At 44.5% G+C, this 18,312-nt stretch overlaps 1 protein-coding gene across 9 annotated transcripts in view; it reads right to left on the bottom strand.

Annotated features, from left to right (window-relative positions):
• The window catches only part of pkp4 (plakophilin 4), a 72,293-nt gene that overhangs the window by 44,564 nt on the left and 9,417 nt on the right, over positions 1-18,312 (bottom strand). For 3 of the 9 annotated variants that reach the window (XM_047600315.1, XM_047600314.1, XM_047600318.1), the window contains exons 1-2: positions 15,442-15,574; positions 13,573-13,706 (exon numbers count right to left, since the gene is read on the bottom strand). The exons of 1 other annotated variant lie outside the window; for it this stretch is intronic. In XM_047600315.1, coding sequence (XP_047456271.1) covers positions 13,573-13,706; positions 15,442-15,544 — 237 coding nt within the window. In that variant the 5' untranslated portion in view covers positions 15,545-15,574. Of the gene's footprint in view, positions 1-12,080; positions 12,259-13,572; positions 13,707-15,441; positions 15,576-18,312 lie in introns of those variants that run through there. 5 more of the 9 variants (XM_047600317.1, XM_047600316.1, XM_047600313.1 and 2 more) reach the window with 4 other exon arrangements.

Raw genomic sequence — 18,312 nt, 5'->3', positions numbered from 1 at the left:
TGTTCCGTCCCATTGCCAGGCATTAAACAATGTAGCGCTTCCGCCATAATGCGTTTAGTGGCCACTCAGGTGGCATCACAGATTACTGCCATGCCTCTTTACTATCACTTCCTCGGGCGTTCCTCGGCGACTAAGGGTTATAAAGCTTTCCCCTCACATTTCAACAGCCTTTCTAAATTCTCCATGAATCATTACCGCCAATATGGATGTGGTTCCAATATATCCATAATTACCTTGTGATAACACGGGGCTTTGAGCCAAAATGGGGGTCTGGTCTGATGAAACGTATTACAGGGTCGTGCTCAGAAGTGGGGCTCGTATTAGCCATGGAGAGGGAGCGCTCACCGCTCTGTGTAATTCGTGCATTTCCTGTGTTCGGCCGCGACACAGAATGGGGAGACATCTATTCAGCGTAACCGTCCACCAAGTCTGGCCAAGCACAGCGGTACCGGCCATTAAAAAGGGCTTATGTTTTTTTTAATGGGTGTGGGCCCAGCCTTGGTCGGCACCGAGCACAGTGTGGAAGGAGAGGACGGAGACAATAGGTGACTGGATTCCCCGTATCAACAAGGCCTCCGATGCCTTTATTTGCGATTACAATGAGCCCGGCGGGTCTGATCTGCCTGCGGTCGCAGAGCTGAATCAGATCCTGTCCCCTTGTGTCCTCAGAGAGGCCCTAAAGAAACAGATGACATACGGCAGCAGACTACGCTATAAACGCACATACTCACATGTCATCTCTATGGGTCCTGCTGACAGCACAAGACCTATGTAAAATGCCTGAAGTGGCCTCTACCCACTGCTGCTGTTTCAGCATATACGCTGCAGCTCAGCATAGATAAGAGAGACTTGTGCGAACATAAACTGCAAATGTCACACAACTATATTAACTTAGAAGGGCGAGCACAAGCCTCCAAACAAGCTGAGCTCTTAATGTACAGTAATCTAGTGGCCTCACTAGTAAAAAAGGAAATACAGCTGTTAAGTTAACCTCAAGAACACAGGGTTTACACAACACTTAATAACAAAGAGAAAAGAGGGCTTGGGCTTAGCAAAAGAACACACTAAAGAGACAGAGAGACAGACAGGCAAACACAAGCTGCATCTCCAGTTTTTTTGCTAAAAGCAATATTCTTGAAATTTCGCTAAAGTACATTTGCTCTTTCTATGCGTTTCGATTTGAAAGGGGTTCTGCAAATGAGCTGTAACTCTCATCAACTTTCGTCTCGCGAATAAAATAAAAACTCTCGTCACGGAAGACTTCACTTTGAACAAATGGACGTCTAATGAACTGGTCACATGACCCCCTGCGCCCTCTCCTGTGACGCCGGTGACAGGGGGAATTGTGGGAAAACAGTTTCCATTGCACATTTGCGATTAACCGTTACATCAATACGTCTGAAAAACCATCTCCTGAGAGCAGAAGTGTTTCAGCGACATTTGAGAGTTTTTTTTTCGAAACGTACGTGTTTCCATTACCGTTTTTTTATTGCGATATTTGGGTTTTGCGCATTTCCAGGGGTGATGGAAACGCAGCGACTGATGCGCACACGCAGGCGACAGCAGACCTAACTGCCAATCTGCACAGAGCGCATGATACACGCTCGTTTGCGATGTCGAAATCCATTCCGCATAAACAGTGCAGATGGCTTTTCCACTTAACCAGAGAATCTACCAGAAATATGTTTGTTCATTAAGTGGCAATGAGGCCTGACAACGCTGCGCCATCACTGCGGCGTTGCAGACGAACTCCAGCGACAGACCCAACGCCGCTGCGCGGTGGGAGAATGACAGCAGAGGTTAAAGGATTTCTGCAGCAGCGGGGACGGGAAAAAGCAGGCCCGAGGTGTGAGCGAACAGAACGAGCCTCAGACACAGAGGAACCATGCAGCGCAATTACTTATGAAAACTGTCACAGAGTCACCTTGTTAAAATACAAAGGTTTAAAGAAATTAGCTGCAGTGGCGTGGCACCACTGCAGATTTATAATAATTACAGTGCAGAAAAAAAAGCCTTTTAAAATACTGCGAGATGGCCCGCTGAGGTAAGAGAGCGCTCAGCTCAAGGCAAAGCTATAGGTGAACCCGAAGGTGGAAATTGCTTCAGTTCTCACAGCTGCACCGGAGCTTTTATATTGTATAAGCTGATAATGTGACACACTAATGTGAAACATCGTTCACTCCAGGATTTCCAGGATTTCGAATACAACACGGGAAGTAATTATAAAAGGAAACCTGCAGGTCTCCTGAAATAATGCCTTAAATCCATCTATTTGAAGTAAATTGACATTCGGTGGGCCGACGCACAGATATGGAATTTAAGGTCACAGGTGGATAATCTTCTGTGGGTCCTGGAAAATGTGGCCTACAGGTACAGATTTGAGTCCCTGCTCCGATCACTTTTACCTCCATTGTGGCCTCCGTGTTGCACCAGTCAATGTTTGCTCTTTGAGATTCTGTGCTCCTGAAATACGAGGGCACTGCACGACTGGAACGGCACGTCAAAATAATCAATTGTGTCAATACGTCACTCTGGATGGAATACGTTGCACACGGAAATGTTTACGCTCAAATCACCCAGGTTTCCGCTAACAGGCAGACGGAGATTATCAAAGGAGCTCAAACTGGATGGTCGAGCCGAGAGTTGTTCGATACAATGGATGCTGTGTAAAATATTAAATGGTCTACCACAGCAGCACAACCGCTAAGCATCTCAACAGAGAACATCCAAGAGCCGCAGAGACAGTATTTAAACTACAATGTGTTTTCTCTGATTCTTAGTTGGAGGCCAAGAGATTTCATTAGTCTACCTACCGATGCTAATGATGTGACCATTTGTTTTCTCTGTGGCAGTTTGGATCTGATTTCAAGTCCATGAACACAATTCAAAAATGTCTTAAGTTTAAACATGAATGTAATTTAGTAATCAACAGTGGATGGTTGGAAGTTTTTTGGTGGTAATTAAAATATTTTCAGAAGTAGCCTATTAAATCCTACGCTACTAAAATTGTAGTTTTGGTCAGTGGGTCACTTGGATGTTTGAGTTTAGTTGTGGAGGATGTATGAAGACGATGATCATGTAAAGTGTCTCTGTGAGCTCACCGTAAATAGTTCAGGATGTGTACATGCAAGCTACATTTGCTACATCATGAATGGCAAAGCCAAAGAACGTGTTAGCAAACACTTTACCCTCCATGACACTGTCTTTCAGGAACACAGAAGAAATAACGCATCTTTAGAAAAGCTGCTTTTCAGCCATGAAAAGCATCAGCACCAACCCTGGTCTGCGATACTTGCTCTGCAAGAACTCGATGTTGAAACCAGAATTTTATGACATCACTCAGCCCTAATGCTCTACGTTACTTATCAAGCGATCGAAAACCAACCCCCGAGAGCACGAAAGTTGAATGTGAAATGAAAAACTGGCTTCATAATTAAAACGTCATTTAAGACTGTCACGTATGCGGTGAACGCTATTATAAGAGCTGTCAGTTGTACTGGCAAGTGCAGCAGCCAGTATTTGCCACACAAGCGAATGACAACAGAAGAAAGACCGACAACAAAAGAGACAAAAGAGAAAGAAAATTGTGTCAGTGTTCACGAACAGACAATAACCTTAAAACTAAACTTCCATCGCGTTTTCAGATGAAGAGTTTCCTCTTTGCTCATCACGTTTGACAGCCGGAGCTCATTTAGAAGCACTGTGGCATCTAAAATCTTGGCTTTTTAAGCCATTGTTGATGAAGTGTGATTGGCGCAGGTGGTTTTGGGTAAACAGAAGGAACGTATCGTTGGTAGCAGGTGTAATCTTTTCCCATCATATAAGAGAGACATCAAAATTCCTTTGCACTTCTGCCTTATTAGCATTCACAGCGTGACGCATAAGCGTTGTGATTGTAATTACACTTTAATAGCACGATTTATGCACCAAAACCAGAAGAGAAATCAGCAAAATGAGGTTTTATTTAGAATCATTTTAAATTCAAAAAACACTCTTGGTTCTTGTTAAAAAAGCATCATCCTATGACTGGTGCTTTTAGCGTATATAATGGCTCCAAAATACGATTCACAGCTGTATACAAACGTATTTCTATATATTGTCAAAGTTCAATATCGTTTTTCTTCATGCATCAGATTTTTTTGATCCATTTCTTTTTTCATCGCTACAGTTACTTTTGTTTTGGGGCGTCTCCAAGACGCCGAACCTCAACAAAAGCTTTTACGTGATGCTGCTGATAATAACACCAAGGTGTAGAGCCAGTAAATGAGAGTAACTCGCAAAGCCAATCTGTATCTCCTCAATTGGAACAAAAAAAGAAAAAGGAAAAAAAGGGCAAAATGCTGCAGTGGTGCAATCACACAGTCAGTGCTGGTCGTGTAGACCTGTGAACATACAATTCCACCGAGAGATCAATAGTGTTGTGTCAGACAAAAAAGAACATTGCTCTGGGCCATAACAAGGAGACTGAGCAATCTAGGGACTGTCAATCTAGGGGTTGCTGTAGTGAACAAAGACTCCAGTGACATGTGTGATTACCTCAGGATCAGTCATTTAGAGGAACTCGTCTGAGAGACATTCAGGCAAAGGATGGTGCAGAGATTTAAACCTCATTGGTGATTCGGCCGGCTAACTTCCACGGACTTCCACGGACGACCCAGCGCTATTAACTGTACTTGTGCCTTCCGGTGTGAGGAGTACTACGTCTGCTGCCCAATGACCGGGTTTCCACAGTGGGCTCTTGAGGGTACTAATGATTAGAGCGATAATGATGAGACTGACGGTGATGCTAATGAATATTAGCATTAGTTGGGGGGGAGATCTCCTTTGGCTGGGTTCACGACGACGCCGCTGTTGAACACTAGACAACCCACTCCTCTGACATCGTGTCACGCTGGGAGCAGATTATCTCCTCTTCCTCTTTTCCTTCTTTTCTGTTTTCCTCTACGTTGACAGCTTCCTGTCACGGCGCTTTAGAGAACCGTTCACAGGTGACAGCCACTCTGACTTGGGCCCCCCTCTCAATCATGCGCGCACTCTCACTTTTGTCCTTTTCCCTTCAATCGCCGCCCTCTGTATCTGAGTGCTTTGTCTTTCCTCTGTATATGTGAGCACTCTCCTTCACCTGCATCCCTCCCTTCTGAGTCTGTCTCACTCCTCCCCTCTTACACTTATTCTGCTCCCCCATGGGGTAATTGCTCGGAGCCAGGCTTCCATTTTTATGACTATAATCGAGGCCAGAATGCTTATGTCACTAGATTTCTCCTTGCCTGTGTCACAGAGGCGGCACTAGGCAGAGGAAAGGAGATAAGACCCCGAGGAGTGGAGAAAATCACTAGTCGATTGTAATTAGAGTCCCATTTCGCCTATGGAAGTGGAACAGACGCTATCGCCTACAGAGAGAAGTCACCCTTTCTGCAGCACGTATGGCATGAAAACTCATAACGGCACAAACGCTGCTTTGAAGCGCCGCCCTGACCGTAACCACTGCTCTTTAGACCGGGTCACGCAGACAACGAAGACTTTGTTTTAATTAAAACAAGACAGGGGCTTGCATGGGTATCAGAACTGGTTAATATTTCAGAGCATTCATCACGCCTTTAAGGGGGGGGGGGGTTCTAGCACTCCGAGCAAGATCAGCTCTTGAGCGTTGCAGAGAACATCAGAGTCTGCATGTGTGTCTGCCTGATTCGTATGAAAACAGGGTCACAGAAGGAGTTCAGGTCGGTCACGGGGAAGCAGACGGATTCTTCACGTGTAATGGACTCTGACGAAGTGGGAAATTTCCCACCGTTGTGTTTTGTCGCGGGACGGTGCGCCGAAGCGCCGCGGTGCGGCGTGCCTAACGGGGCCTTTTTTTTGCCAGGAGCGCGGTACATGTAGGCATGTCCAGGCACAGCTAATAACAGCATTACTCTGTGGGCAAAGCGTCACAATGGAGGAGGAGGAGGAGGAAGTGGAGCGCGCCAAAACATCGCATTTCCAAGGTCAAGAAACCACAGTCTTCACACTAGAAACGGTTTCGTTGGCAAGCAATTGGCAAGAAATAATTCGAACAAACAGTTACATATTATGGTTAAGGGCAGAGCCTCAGCACAACACAAAGAATAAAACTAAATGAACTCCCTGCTCTGGTCCTATCTGAAGCTCTAGCTGTGTGTCAAAGTAGAGGCATTGAATTTGAACTAGGCTTCACCTCTGACACTGGGACAACTACTCTCCAAAACTACTTTGCCTTTTATAGCTACAAATGTCAGTGTTCCTGTAGTACATGTTGACATTTTAGGGCATAAATTAATGATATGCCCAAGATTACATTGAGAGTTTACTGTCCATTAGTGTGTGAGCTGCCAGCATCTCTTTCAGCCTACCGATGCTTTAATACTAACACTGCTAAAAATAGGTATACCGAGGGACCACTGAAGATGTGTTTGTGTACATTAAAAAGTGCTTGGCGCAACTAAATGGCCCTCCATCCCTGCAGCTATTTTTCTCCAGGGAGATGCGGTTGAAAGCAAAGAGGAGGTCAGACTCATCAATGGAGGTCTTTAGACCCAAACTCTCAATCATTGATGTCTGCACAGTGGATGCCACGGGCTCCCTCACCAGACAACTAAAGGTCTCCTGTATACTTGTTCCGAGATTGAATTTGGCTCGTCCTCAAGGGACAGTTGTATATTACGCTTGGCGCAACCGCCAAGGAGGCTATAAGTAAGGTTTTCATTCACAACAGTGCTAAATGAGCCAATAATGTCATTGTCCCTGCCCTAACTGTTCTGTGATATATGATACGCCGTGCTACAACAGCATATCACATGGAACTGCAATCAATTACTGTGCTGTTTGCGAGGGTTGATTAGATACAAAAGAATCCAAACGTCTCAAGAACACATTATGAATAACAAGTCGAACTCAGATGGAGAGAACATAGTGTGACAAATGTGCTGAAAAATGACGAGATAATGTCACACAAACTGTAAATCTCTCCTAGCTTCATAATGTGACGCGTAGCTGGACTTTTTGTTATATAATCTTAAGGCATTCTCTCCCCAATATTATAATCATTTGTTAGAGATTTGCATTTTGTTTGACCAACATAACAGAAGCTCACTTGAAATTTGCACGACATTTGGGTAGAAAATGACCCTCAACGCTGCCACGTGATCTCAGTTCTTAGCAAGCCGTAAAGTAAGGTCTTCAAACCAGTTAACCTTCAGGTGTGTCTTTTCAACACCACACATGCCACACCTCCGACTGAAACAACAACAAATTGTAATCCACTGTTGCACAGTCATACAACCATTGTTCCACCGTGCCAAAAGTAGCGCATACACGACAATTGACGGTTAATCGGTTTCGTGAGGACCTATCATGGTGTTCCAACACACCCAGCTTAGTGAAGAAGAGGAAAAACACCTCTCTTCAGCCACCCTGGTGAACGTCTACTGCTGCGCTAGTGAGAGCATCCCAGTCAGCTGTATCATAGTCTGGTATGGGAACTGCTCAGCCTTGGACCGTGAAGCACTGCAGAGGGTGGTGAAAACTGCAACGCATAATCAGGTCTCTACTCCCTGCCATCAAAGACATCCACGGCAAACGCTGTCTGCAAAGAGCACGCAGCATTGCCAAGGATGCTTCCAACCCCAGCACATAAACAGTTCCCTGTTTATAGACGAGTGCCCTCCTACCCTCAGGTTGGTGCAACAGGTGCCTGCAGTCCAGCAGGCACTGGAACAGCTTTACGCTTTTCCCCCCACAGCTGTCTCATTACTGAACTCCACCCGACACTATAACCCCAACTACGTTGCCGAATCCCTCCAGAACTTCTATCTTCCCACTACCCTTGGACCACTGACACTTTACTGCCGCTTGTACAATTATTAACCGTAACTTATACATAGTCTTCCATAGTTACCATAGTTTTCATTAACCATAGTTTTATATGGTAAATATCCTGCTGCAATATCTACAACACTGTTTTAATTCAATTTAAAATTATACAGTATTTCTGCACTTACTGCTAACTGCACTTCCCTTGTAATCAAACATGTGCAATGGCAATAAAGTTTAATCTAATCTAATCAGGAAATGAGTCAGGATTTTTATATGAATGACCATATACACTTTATTTATGAAACTACTATAAACTGTTGATCCCTGAATGGTTTAAGACTACTTGAATGAATGTGGCCACGAATTCACTATAATTCAGTATCACTGATTGCTACACTGAGCTTGCAACTGTACACTATAAGACAATAAAAAGGCACGAACTAAAGATTTACCACTTCAGTAGGAAATGTAAGTGTAAGACACACCTGTCTCTGACACGTATGAACAAGTTATGCTTCTTATACGTATCAATTCATTTTAATGTAGTATCGATATTGGAATATTGACTTTTGTTGATCTCACCATGTGATAAATTAAGCTATTTATCTCAACAACAAGTAATCTAGTTACCAAATACACTTGTGCACAAAATGTATCTGTTATCTATCAGCTATTTGCAGTGTGCACAAGACATCGTGTAACATCTATTTAAAATAATAGATTTGTTGTTAGAAAAGGATTGTTTCTCACTTCTTGTTGCTTTGGGAAACTCGAAAGTGAAATAGGTCAAACACTGCAGGCGTTTTCAAAAAGTTGTGCTTTCAAAGGAATACAGGTTTAGTGCATGAAGTAGCAAAAGCAAATACCTACATAGTAGACTGCTGTGTCAAAGGGTTAGGGATTTTATGGTCATATCCTGGAGTACGCATTCACTGACGGATTAACCAAATTTAAATCTAAAGTTAAATCTTGAGGCCTTGCACTCTTAATTCTAGGCACATCTCCCTGTCAGGTTGTGATTGTGGTTTGATATGAGGCTTTATATTATAATCGAAGACCATTACCTACGTCCCCTCCATCAGCTGACTACACTTCATAACTTCCATCATTCTTGCTAACTCAACTGTAACTTGTATATTTCTGGTGACATTTCATCACAGCATCAAGAACGCCGATGAGTCAGATGTTTAATTGATGCCTTACAAAATTAGCTATTCTCTGTCACTGTTAGCTTTTATAATCTACAGACAGGTGACATACAGTATTGTCTTTGACAGACAAGAGCCTCGAGGAAGAGCATCTATAGGATGTTATGCTCCTACACATTTAGGACATGCTTCAAAATCCAAATGTGTTCGGTGGATTCAATAAAGATCTGTTGGCTGTAAAAGCCATAGCATGGGACACACATCATTGTTGTAACTATTCCACCGACATTTTTCACAGAAGACATTTTGACTTTGAACAGTTTCGGTAAGCAATGACAGGGAACCGGCGCGCACAAACACAGGCCACTCTTTATCTGGGATGCAGCCAACATTCGTGCACCTGTGGTTTTCCTACAGTGACAGGTCAAGATGTTATTGGTGGGGCTGTCATGCCAAAACTGGCATTATTTCTTTTTTGGTTACACTTAAAATTCCTTTTTGACAGAATTGCAAGTTAACACAAACAGAGTGTGATGTTATTGTAACACGGCTCCTTCGGGAATGAGTGAGTAATGTTGGATTATAACCCAACCTTATCCCCACGTGCCCTTGTTTGACTGGAAGAGCAGGAGCATGCGAGACTTTGCAGCACAGACTTCTGCGAACGATACGGTAACAAAAAGAAAAAAGGAAAAAGGAGGGTGACTTGCTGTCACATTCAGTGTTGTAACATACCGTTGTTGTGTCTTTGCGGTGAGGCAGCATCTGATACCCATGTCAGATTACATTAAATCAATTATACACTCAAGGAAGAATCACCCCGTGAAAGTGGAAGGCTTTTGTTTTTCCCGTTTTCACAGAGCCAAAGAAAAGATAATCTCACTAATATAGCAAGGATTTTTGCTTTATTAAACTTGGCGGTTGCATTGCCTGGGACCAAGACACAGATATGTGGATTATCGGCTCTTATTGTTTGGATGAGTAATCATCATGTTTTGTGTAAAAGTTCTTTTCTGTAAAGTAACCATGACTGCACGGGCTCCCCTTGTTGTTAGGGTCCCGCGAGGACACGAAAACTTTTCTTTAAACCAACAAAGGATGGTTTGGAGGCTCAGAAAAACTCTCCAAAGAGGCCCAAACGTAGCTACCTGGTGGGTGTATAGCAGCCGTGTGTGTGAGTGTGAGTGTGTTCAGCAGCTCATTCACTGACTGCAGCGCGCTCTCGAGCTTTAACTGAAGGCCAGCTTATTTCTGCCCACTGTGAAGTACCACCTGTCCCAGTATTTATTTTAATGCAGCGGCGGTTATGACCAAAGAGGTTCTACTCGGGCTACTGCGACATCGTAAGCCACCAAACAGGGTCAGTGCCACCACGGCCATGTTTACGCTGGCCCTATTTTTGAAAATCATTCCAACCACAGATTCAATTGTAACTGTTTACGTAGGTGCACGGTGAAATTATCCAATAACGTAACACTTGCATGGCTCAAAACATCAATCTGAATACAACTGCACCTGACATGAACGAAGTAGTTATGCCCACTGTGGTGCAGCGAATTTGACTGAATTATTTTTTTTTTTCACCCCAAATTTATGGACAACACTGAATTATTCAAAAGAAAAACATGACAAAAGCATTTTGCATATTCTAGCTTCATTCGTCCACTTAAACCTTGCTTTTTGCCCATACTGTTTTGCCGCAGCCATCTCTCAGAAACTCGTCAAGTCATCCAATCATGTGCACAAAGAATGAACTACACCTCAACCTCTTTGTATAAACATTATATCAACCCTCTCTATCTAAATGAAAATTCCTTCAGTTCTGGTGTGATCTGGCCGGTCAAATTACAGGGCATCGTATTCCGATTGGCACGTTATCCACATTATTAGGAGAATAGTAGTGTCCACGTAGCCAGCGCCAATGCGTGCGAATTGGTGGGGGCCAAAGTTGGGCAGTGATAAAAGTTGCCTGGGCGATTGGCTCTCAACAGACCTGCGAGCTAAGATTAGCCCGTTTAAAAATCCACACTCTACTGCGAAAATAAGAAACATCATTATCGAGATTATTTATATTTTACCCAGATGTTATGTTCCCATGGGTCGAAAATATCTAACACAAACGAATGAGTAAGTGTGTATAAAATAACTTCACAATACACTGTGTCATGAGTGTTATGACTGCTGAATCCACACCAAAGATAATCTGTCTGGATGAGCGGCGCAGCCTCCCACTGCTTTAATTATACTTAAGATGAAACCGATAAAAAAGAGAAACTAGGTCTTTGATTATGCACAAAACCCCCCTTCGGTTAAATTAAAATTTAATAAGATAATAAATACTGAAGAAGGGGAATTTGTAAAGTTAATTCTGAACTACTATACAGTTGATTTAAAAGACGGTTGACTCGGGCGTGAAAGACTGACTATGTTTCTAAGCAGTAAAAAAAACACCGTGTCGCAAAAAACACAACGACATCTAAATGTTTTAACTGGGTCTGTGATAAATCATTTAGGAAGATTCAGTCATAGATGGTGGATTCTTTCAAAAAAAAAACACAAAACAGAAACGGGACTGTAATGACCTGGAGCTGCAGAGCAACATAATTAAATTCTAAGACTGAAGGCACAAAAAGAAGGGAGGAGAAAGAGAGGACATGCCCGAGCACATGAGCACACGGGGGAGAATGAAATCATAATATGTTGGTGAATCTTTCCTTGTTTGGGCATCTGAGCAATCTACATGCAGCTTTTACTACAGCAGTGAAGGGAACATAAGTTTGGAAGGAGAGGAAGAAAAATTAAGGGAGACACGGGGAGCAGGAGACAACGGGAGGGAGGCAAATCTACCGACAGCAAGCAGAAACGGGGAAGGAAAGGAAAGTAAAGCCACAGAGTAAACACTTATCAAGCACTCAGTCATCCTAAACCCCAGCCCCGACCGTCCCCGCGGCTGCAGCGCGGCACGTTTGCATCGACAAACGCGATCCCTCGAAGGTCTGGCTCTCAACAATCGCAGGGAAAACCTCAAGCAAGAGCAGAGGGGAAAAACACTCTCGCACGAGCCCAGCCTCTGACTTCCGACAATCTTTCTTTCTCACTCACCCTTTTTTATTTGCCTCTCCAACTTTGCACCGTGCAAACACCGGGGAGAACGATCATTTTACGGCGTCGACTCTTCGGCAAGAATCCCCTGCGAGGCATGGCTCCGGCGAGTCATTCTAAAAAAGCAACAGCTCGGGCGGACTACTCGCTCTTCCTGCTTCGCCGCATGGATATCTGCTCTAACCGGACGAGCCACTGAGGAATACTCTAGGGAAGGAAGTGACATCGTCAGGTGCTACCTCCTTCCTTCTTTTCTTCCCCGTGTAAACAATACCCATTTTCCTGCAGTCAATCTAAGCGGGGCTTGTGCAAGCCACTTGACAACAGAACGAGTTTAGCTCACCTAAAGTGAACCGCGTCTCAAAGGAAACGCGCGCAAAGTTTCACGTAAGGGAATTTTACCCTTTCTAAGGAAGGAAACTCCTAGGAATATGAAAGACTGGAGAGAAGCCAGCAAGAAAATGGCAGAGATTTTTCATGGAACACTCATGTCGTGAGAACTTTTTGTCGCTGTGGGTCCTGTGGCGAGGCCGCACTCGGCTGACGTGGTGGGGGTGAGGGGGTAGGGGAATGCGCCATGTCAAAGGAAAGTTCCCCGCAGAGACACAAACACGGGTTTGAATGTGTGTAACCACAGGCGAGCGTGGATGAATCACGGAGGGACCAGCTGAGAGGGACTGAGTCAGAGGGCACGTCCCTCCGCGAACTCTCAAACCCTGGATCAAGATGATCGTCCTGGTTCGTCCGCTGATGTAAGCCAGGCCGCGGCTGCAGGCGACGGACAACCAGCAGCTCCTGGTCGAGCTTACTACACTTCAGAGTTTCCACAAGACAATAAAGTAAACAAAGTCCTCTCCGATGACTATTCTACCATATATAGAAATTCATTCATCAACCTGCCCCGCAAACAACCGACAACTCTCGACTTTGCGCCGCAGATGTACACACACGTTACGTACGCCAGTGACAATGAATGCATACAAACACAACAGTCCTGCAGTAAATCTTTGCTCCGTGAAGGTTATAGTATGATGTTTAAAATAACTGCGGGAGCTGTTGATTCAACTGTGTTTTCATTTCGGAGGCTGCGGCTGGTAGTACTATTGAATTGTTCTGCTGTTCCGACCTCCCAATTTCAGCGCGCGGGCTCAGAGTAACAGAAACACTTTTGTGTTTATTTCAACACAGTTCAACAACGCCGCAAACTACACCTTTCAAAGCGATCGTACGGCTGAATTACCACCTTTCTTGTTGTGTTTCCACAACATCCCGAACACAAGGGGAGAGTTAGTGCAGGATGGATTCTTTTCCACTGGTGTTCATGATGAAGAGGCAAGAGTGCGTTTGCAGTGTGACACAAATCAACAATCTCACAGACTCCCAGAACATTTCACTCTCCACAGGTTCGTACAGGCTTCGTAAACGCTTTAAACGCGCCACAAAATTAAAAAGATCCATCATCAATCACAGGGACTCGGACAAAAGACTCTACCTGCTCTTTGACGGAGGCCAGGATGTTGTTGGCGGTGCGGTCAGCCTCCATGTTGCGGCCAGTCGAGCTGTCGCGGATGGTCAGCGGAAGCCCCTCCTCCGTCACTGGGCTCTGCTCAGGAGCTGGCATTCCTCCTGCGTGCACACACACACACACACACACGGACACACAACGATCCGGTCACCACAGGCACTCGGCTGAAACTCTTGAACACACGTACCAGACCGCGCGCATGCATTTGAAAAACACTCGTCCCTCATAAACACACACTTGATTCGAACCCTCCGCGACGCGCGCGGGCGAGTGATGCTGAGAAGTGACTATCAGTGGTCACACACCGCACCGGGCGACACGCAAACATACACCCACACATGCCATATGGCCCGAAGAGAAAAAAGGACCGTCAGTGTTTTACGTCTGCGACGGTGCAGATGAACGCCATATGGCCTCGAGGCGGCACACGACTTAAATAACGATTTGTGTATGAAATATAGTTGGATAAAAAAAAAAAAAAAACACAACACAAACAGAAGGACAGCCAGTGATGCTAGAGAAGCCACAACATGCGAATGGGAATCTGAGTCCCAGCAATGTAGCAATAATACTAAAATGCATGTGCACAGGTGAATACTGCACTATATTCGTGTATAAGACACAGGAGAGAGGATGCAGGAAATGAGGGGGAGCAGGACTTTGAAAACAGTAAACAAAAAAAAAAAAAAAAAAACGTTGGCAGTCTGAGGGAGGTGATACAGTGTTTCTGTCTCGGCTTTCTGGCTTTTTATCCAGAAAGTAGAACTAATAGTTATGGTCTCGTTACATCTGTTGACAGCGTCGAGGGAAGTCTGCTCAAGGTGGATTCATATTTACTAGACGGAGTCTGCAGAGCCAGACAGAACAGCTAAAGGCTGCGTCGCTGCATCACAACCCAGGGGCTGCAGGAGCAGACAACAGCGAGCGATCTAACAGCACACGAGCCCTGCGACTCAGGCATCCACTGCCGCTGTCATCTACGAGTTACTAATGTACATTCGGCGAGGAGGAGTTGTCCACACTCTTGGACGAAACGTGACCCCGAGGTATTCTGGGAGCCTGTCACCAAGGCAGCGTGAGCTGTCAAGAGTCATGCGCCAGCTCTGATCTAAAATAACATAACGTTTTACTACTCCCAAGTATGTTAATCCACGCAGGATATCACACATATCTCCCTGTCAGCCCACCAGATTCCTTTTCTTATTCATTCGCAACTTTGCAACACACTGCCCTCATTCCCTCCCACCTATGCTGCAGGCTCTGGATCAAGGACACGGTGCTTTATTCCCAGAAAACTCTGCAATGGGAAACGGGAAACGCTGTTTGAATTTGACACAGCTCCTCCTCCCTGACTTCTGTGCGAACGCAGAGAGTGCGGACGGACTGAGGCCGAATCTTAAACCTGCCAGAAGCTGCCAACCAGGTCAGAGTGGACAGAAATACTTTTTGTTTTCTCTCTCAGTATCGTGAAGGACAAAGAGAGGTATGCAGCTACGGATAGACCGTTTCACAGCAATTGACATTTGTATCCCCGCAGATTAAGTGTAAAATTGGTCCTCCCAACACGACCTTTCTTTAACCTGCTTTCCTTCATAATACAACTGACAAGAATAACAAGAACAACAACAAAAAGGGGGGAAATCCCTCGCACATCGACCAGAATCTGCGTATATGATCTGAATATTTCTAAAGCAGCCTAAAAATCGCCTGTGGGAAAATGCACACTAAGCAGCCTGCAGGAAATAGAAGCACGGAAAAACAACACGCAAAAGGAAAGGAACCCCTACTGAAGGGACTTTTAAGCATAGAGAGATCGTAATGTGCATCCGAGCCTACCTCTGAACCTCTGCATTATATCTGGTCCAGAATGACTTCGCTCTGCTCTGCTCTGACTTCTCAGCAGCTTTGAAAACAGGACTGAAGACAACGCTGCTGTCATCCCACCCCGGCCCTGTGTTCACACAGTTAACCGGTTCTTCGGCATTTCTCTTTCTGCAAATATGAAGGTGAAAATACTCTGAGGAAAAGTTAACTTTGGTATGTCGGGCCCTTGAACGCCTCGAAAGAGGAAGCGCGCGGCTAGGAAGTAGGCAAGAAGCTAAGGAGGCCAGCCAAATCTGTGCAGGTTTCAAGGCTGTCATTAGGTTAATGCCAGAGGAACATACTGCGTAGTTCCCACAGAGTAAAAAATGACCTAATTCTGGTCAAAACAAAGAGGTAAACTAACGTCTAATTACTACAATTATGGTTGTTTCCATTGACTAAGTGAAAAAAACAAAACAAACACACTCCATGACAGCATAACAGATCGCAGCTAATACCACAAGAGACACTGGATTTCCTTCTGTATTTAAGTACTGAATATGGATGAATAAGCATTATTCCTTTACTAGACATTATTTTCATGCAGAGCTTAATCTCTCCTTTAAAGTACTATAATCCTCAGTGTCTCAAAGACTGCTAAGAAAAGTCTCAGTGTGACCCCACCCTGACAGGCCGGATCACGTGATCTACTGACCTCAGATTCGGCCACTCCTCTGAGCCTCTTATACAACTCTGACTCCTTAACCCGGTGTAGTTTATGGTGCAAGGAAGGGAAAAGGGAAATGTTTACAATCGGTCTATTCACGTTGAAGCGTTAAATCTTAATGAAATACAGTGTTTTTGAAGGGAAAGACACTGCAGAGTTGAGCCCACAACCCGAAGTTCAAAAACTGCCTTCAAGCATCAGTTTCATGACTACAGACATGAATTAATAAGTTCTCTGATCCCTCTGAAAGCCACCTGTGCCTTGTGTCACTTTCCCCCGAGGAGCACTGCAGTAGAAAATCTAATATCTGCCATTTGCTACGTTGACATTGATACAAGCAAAACAGTTATGGGGAGGAATCAGGGATTGCAGAACATGTTTACATGCAAACATTTTACAATCATCACTACGCCTAGTTTGCCAGTCAGCCTGTATGCACGTTTCTCCCAGGACATATTTTGAGCCTAGACTGCACACGTAAGGATATGACTGCTATCCTGTTTTCCTTTCTAAACAGGATTGACGGAGCACTGAGAGGTCAGATCTCTAATGGGAGAGCACGCAGCGTTCTCGTGTCCGCAGTCCAGTGGTTCAAATCAACTCATTTGTCTGGTCACCACTCTACACTTAATAACCAGTACCGGTACACTCTATAATCTGCTTGGACAGGTACACTCAGTTTGCCTGAGATGTGTCTAGAACATGATTTGGAGAGTTCATTCGAGGCAAACTGAACATTCAACATTATGTATAATTAAGATGCACTTAGCCGTGCAGGTCACTCGGCATTCTTGCACAATTGTCCCTTTGTGGGCTTTCTGATAAGTCTGCTGACCACCAACCAGAGAGCTCTCACCTTCTGCCATGTCCCAACTTCCCGTGATACCGTATCTAGGTTAGGCAAACTGTGCGAGGGTCCATCTCATATATAATACTGAAAACCTGTCGACTCATTTAGAAGTGCTCCTGTGAAAAGACTAGTCATAATTCCCATGTCTGCAAATTTCAGCACTGCTGCTAACTTTAGCCGTCCTGCCTCCACCTTACCTAGTCTAGACGCTTATTACAGGTTTCGATCATTTTTTCTACGGAAAAGGAACCCCGTGTGGCAATTGTTTGTCTAACCTAGCAACAGAACCACGGAGAGTCGGGACGTGGTTGGCGGTCAGAAGACCAATTAGAAGGGGCATATTTTGCATATGCTTAGAATTACAGACAAGTCGTGTATGACTCTTTTTGCAGTTGTCCAAGAAGAAATTCCCAGGTGAAACTGTTAACAATGTAACACACAATGTGCACTTTAACAGGGTTGCTCAGAAGCTTACAGATAAATGAATTCTGATTGAATCGTAAATGTCATTGCAGTTTATCTTTCAGTCATGTGTAAAAAATGCAACAGAAACCTGGATACACAAACAACTCCAGATCTGCTCACGCCCTTTATTCTCACTTTCACTCCTAAAAGACTAACTATCAGCACCTCTACACATGCAGCGCTCCTGACAGTCAAACCCATTAGTACAATTATGTGTTGACTTACAGGGTGGAAGATCTGTCTTTAGGCTGAGCGACACCACGTCACAGACTTTAAACACAGAAACGGAGATGAGCAAAAAACATGATTACACATTAGTCTGAGATTCAATCGCCGACAGCCAGGGAGAAGCAGCTGATTGCCCCAACTTGCAGAGCTACAAAAAGGGGCTGGCACAAACAGAGCTTGGAGTTGCTTGAAGAGCAACTTGTGGGTTGAATCTCTCCCAAAGTTTATGCTTAATATCACTTGGAAATGCTTGGATTGCTTGCTTTTCTGACTGTTCATCGCAGTCAATGGCCGTGCACAAATTCAAGTCAGAAAGGCATCAAGAAAACCCTCTTCCCACCAAGGTTTTGAATCTGGGTGCACAAAAGCTGATTCAACCCATCAGAAGCAGCTTTTGAGCTATAAATGTTATGGTAGGGCAGTTTCCACATTTATAAAGAAAAAAAAAAAAAGTTAACTGAGGAGTTTTGGAGAAACGGGTATTTGTATGACTCGTGTTTGTCAAAATTTCAGCACAATTTGGCAAAAAGTTTCAGTCGCCTTTTGAAAGTGAAGCAGGAAGTAGAAACAAAAATGTTCAGGTGGTGTTTTCACAGCGTGAGCCACAAATATAAATGTATCACACCGGCGGAGG

Source organism: Mugil cephalus, chromosome 12, assembly GCF_022458985.1.
Source record: "Mugil cephalus isolate CIBA_MC_2020 chromosome 12, CIBA_Mcephalus_1.1, whole genome shotgun sequence".
Classification (NCBI taxonomy): Eukaryota; Metazoa; Chordata; class Actinopteri; order Mugiliformes; family Mugilidae; genus Mugil; species Mugil cephalus.
Note: the sequence above shows the minus strand (reverse complement) of the source record. Positions and strands in the feature narration are given on the sequence as shown.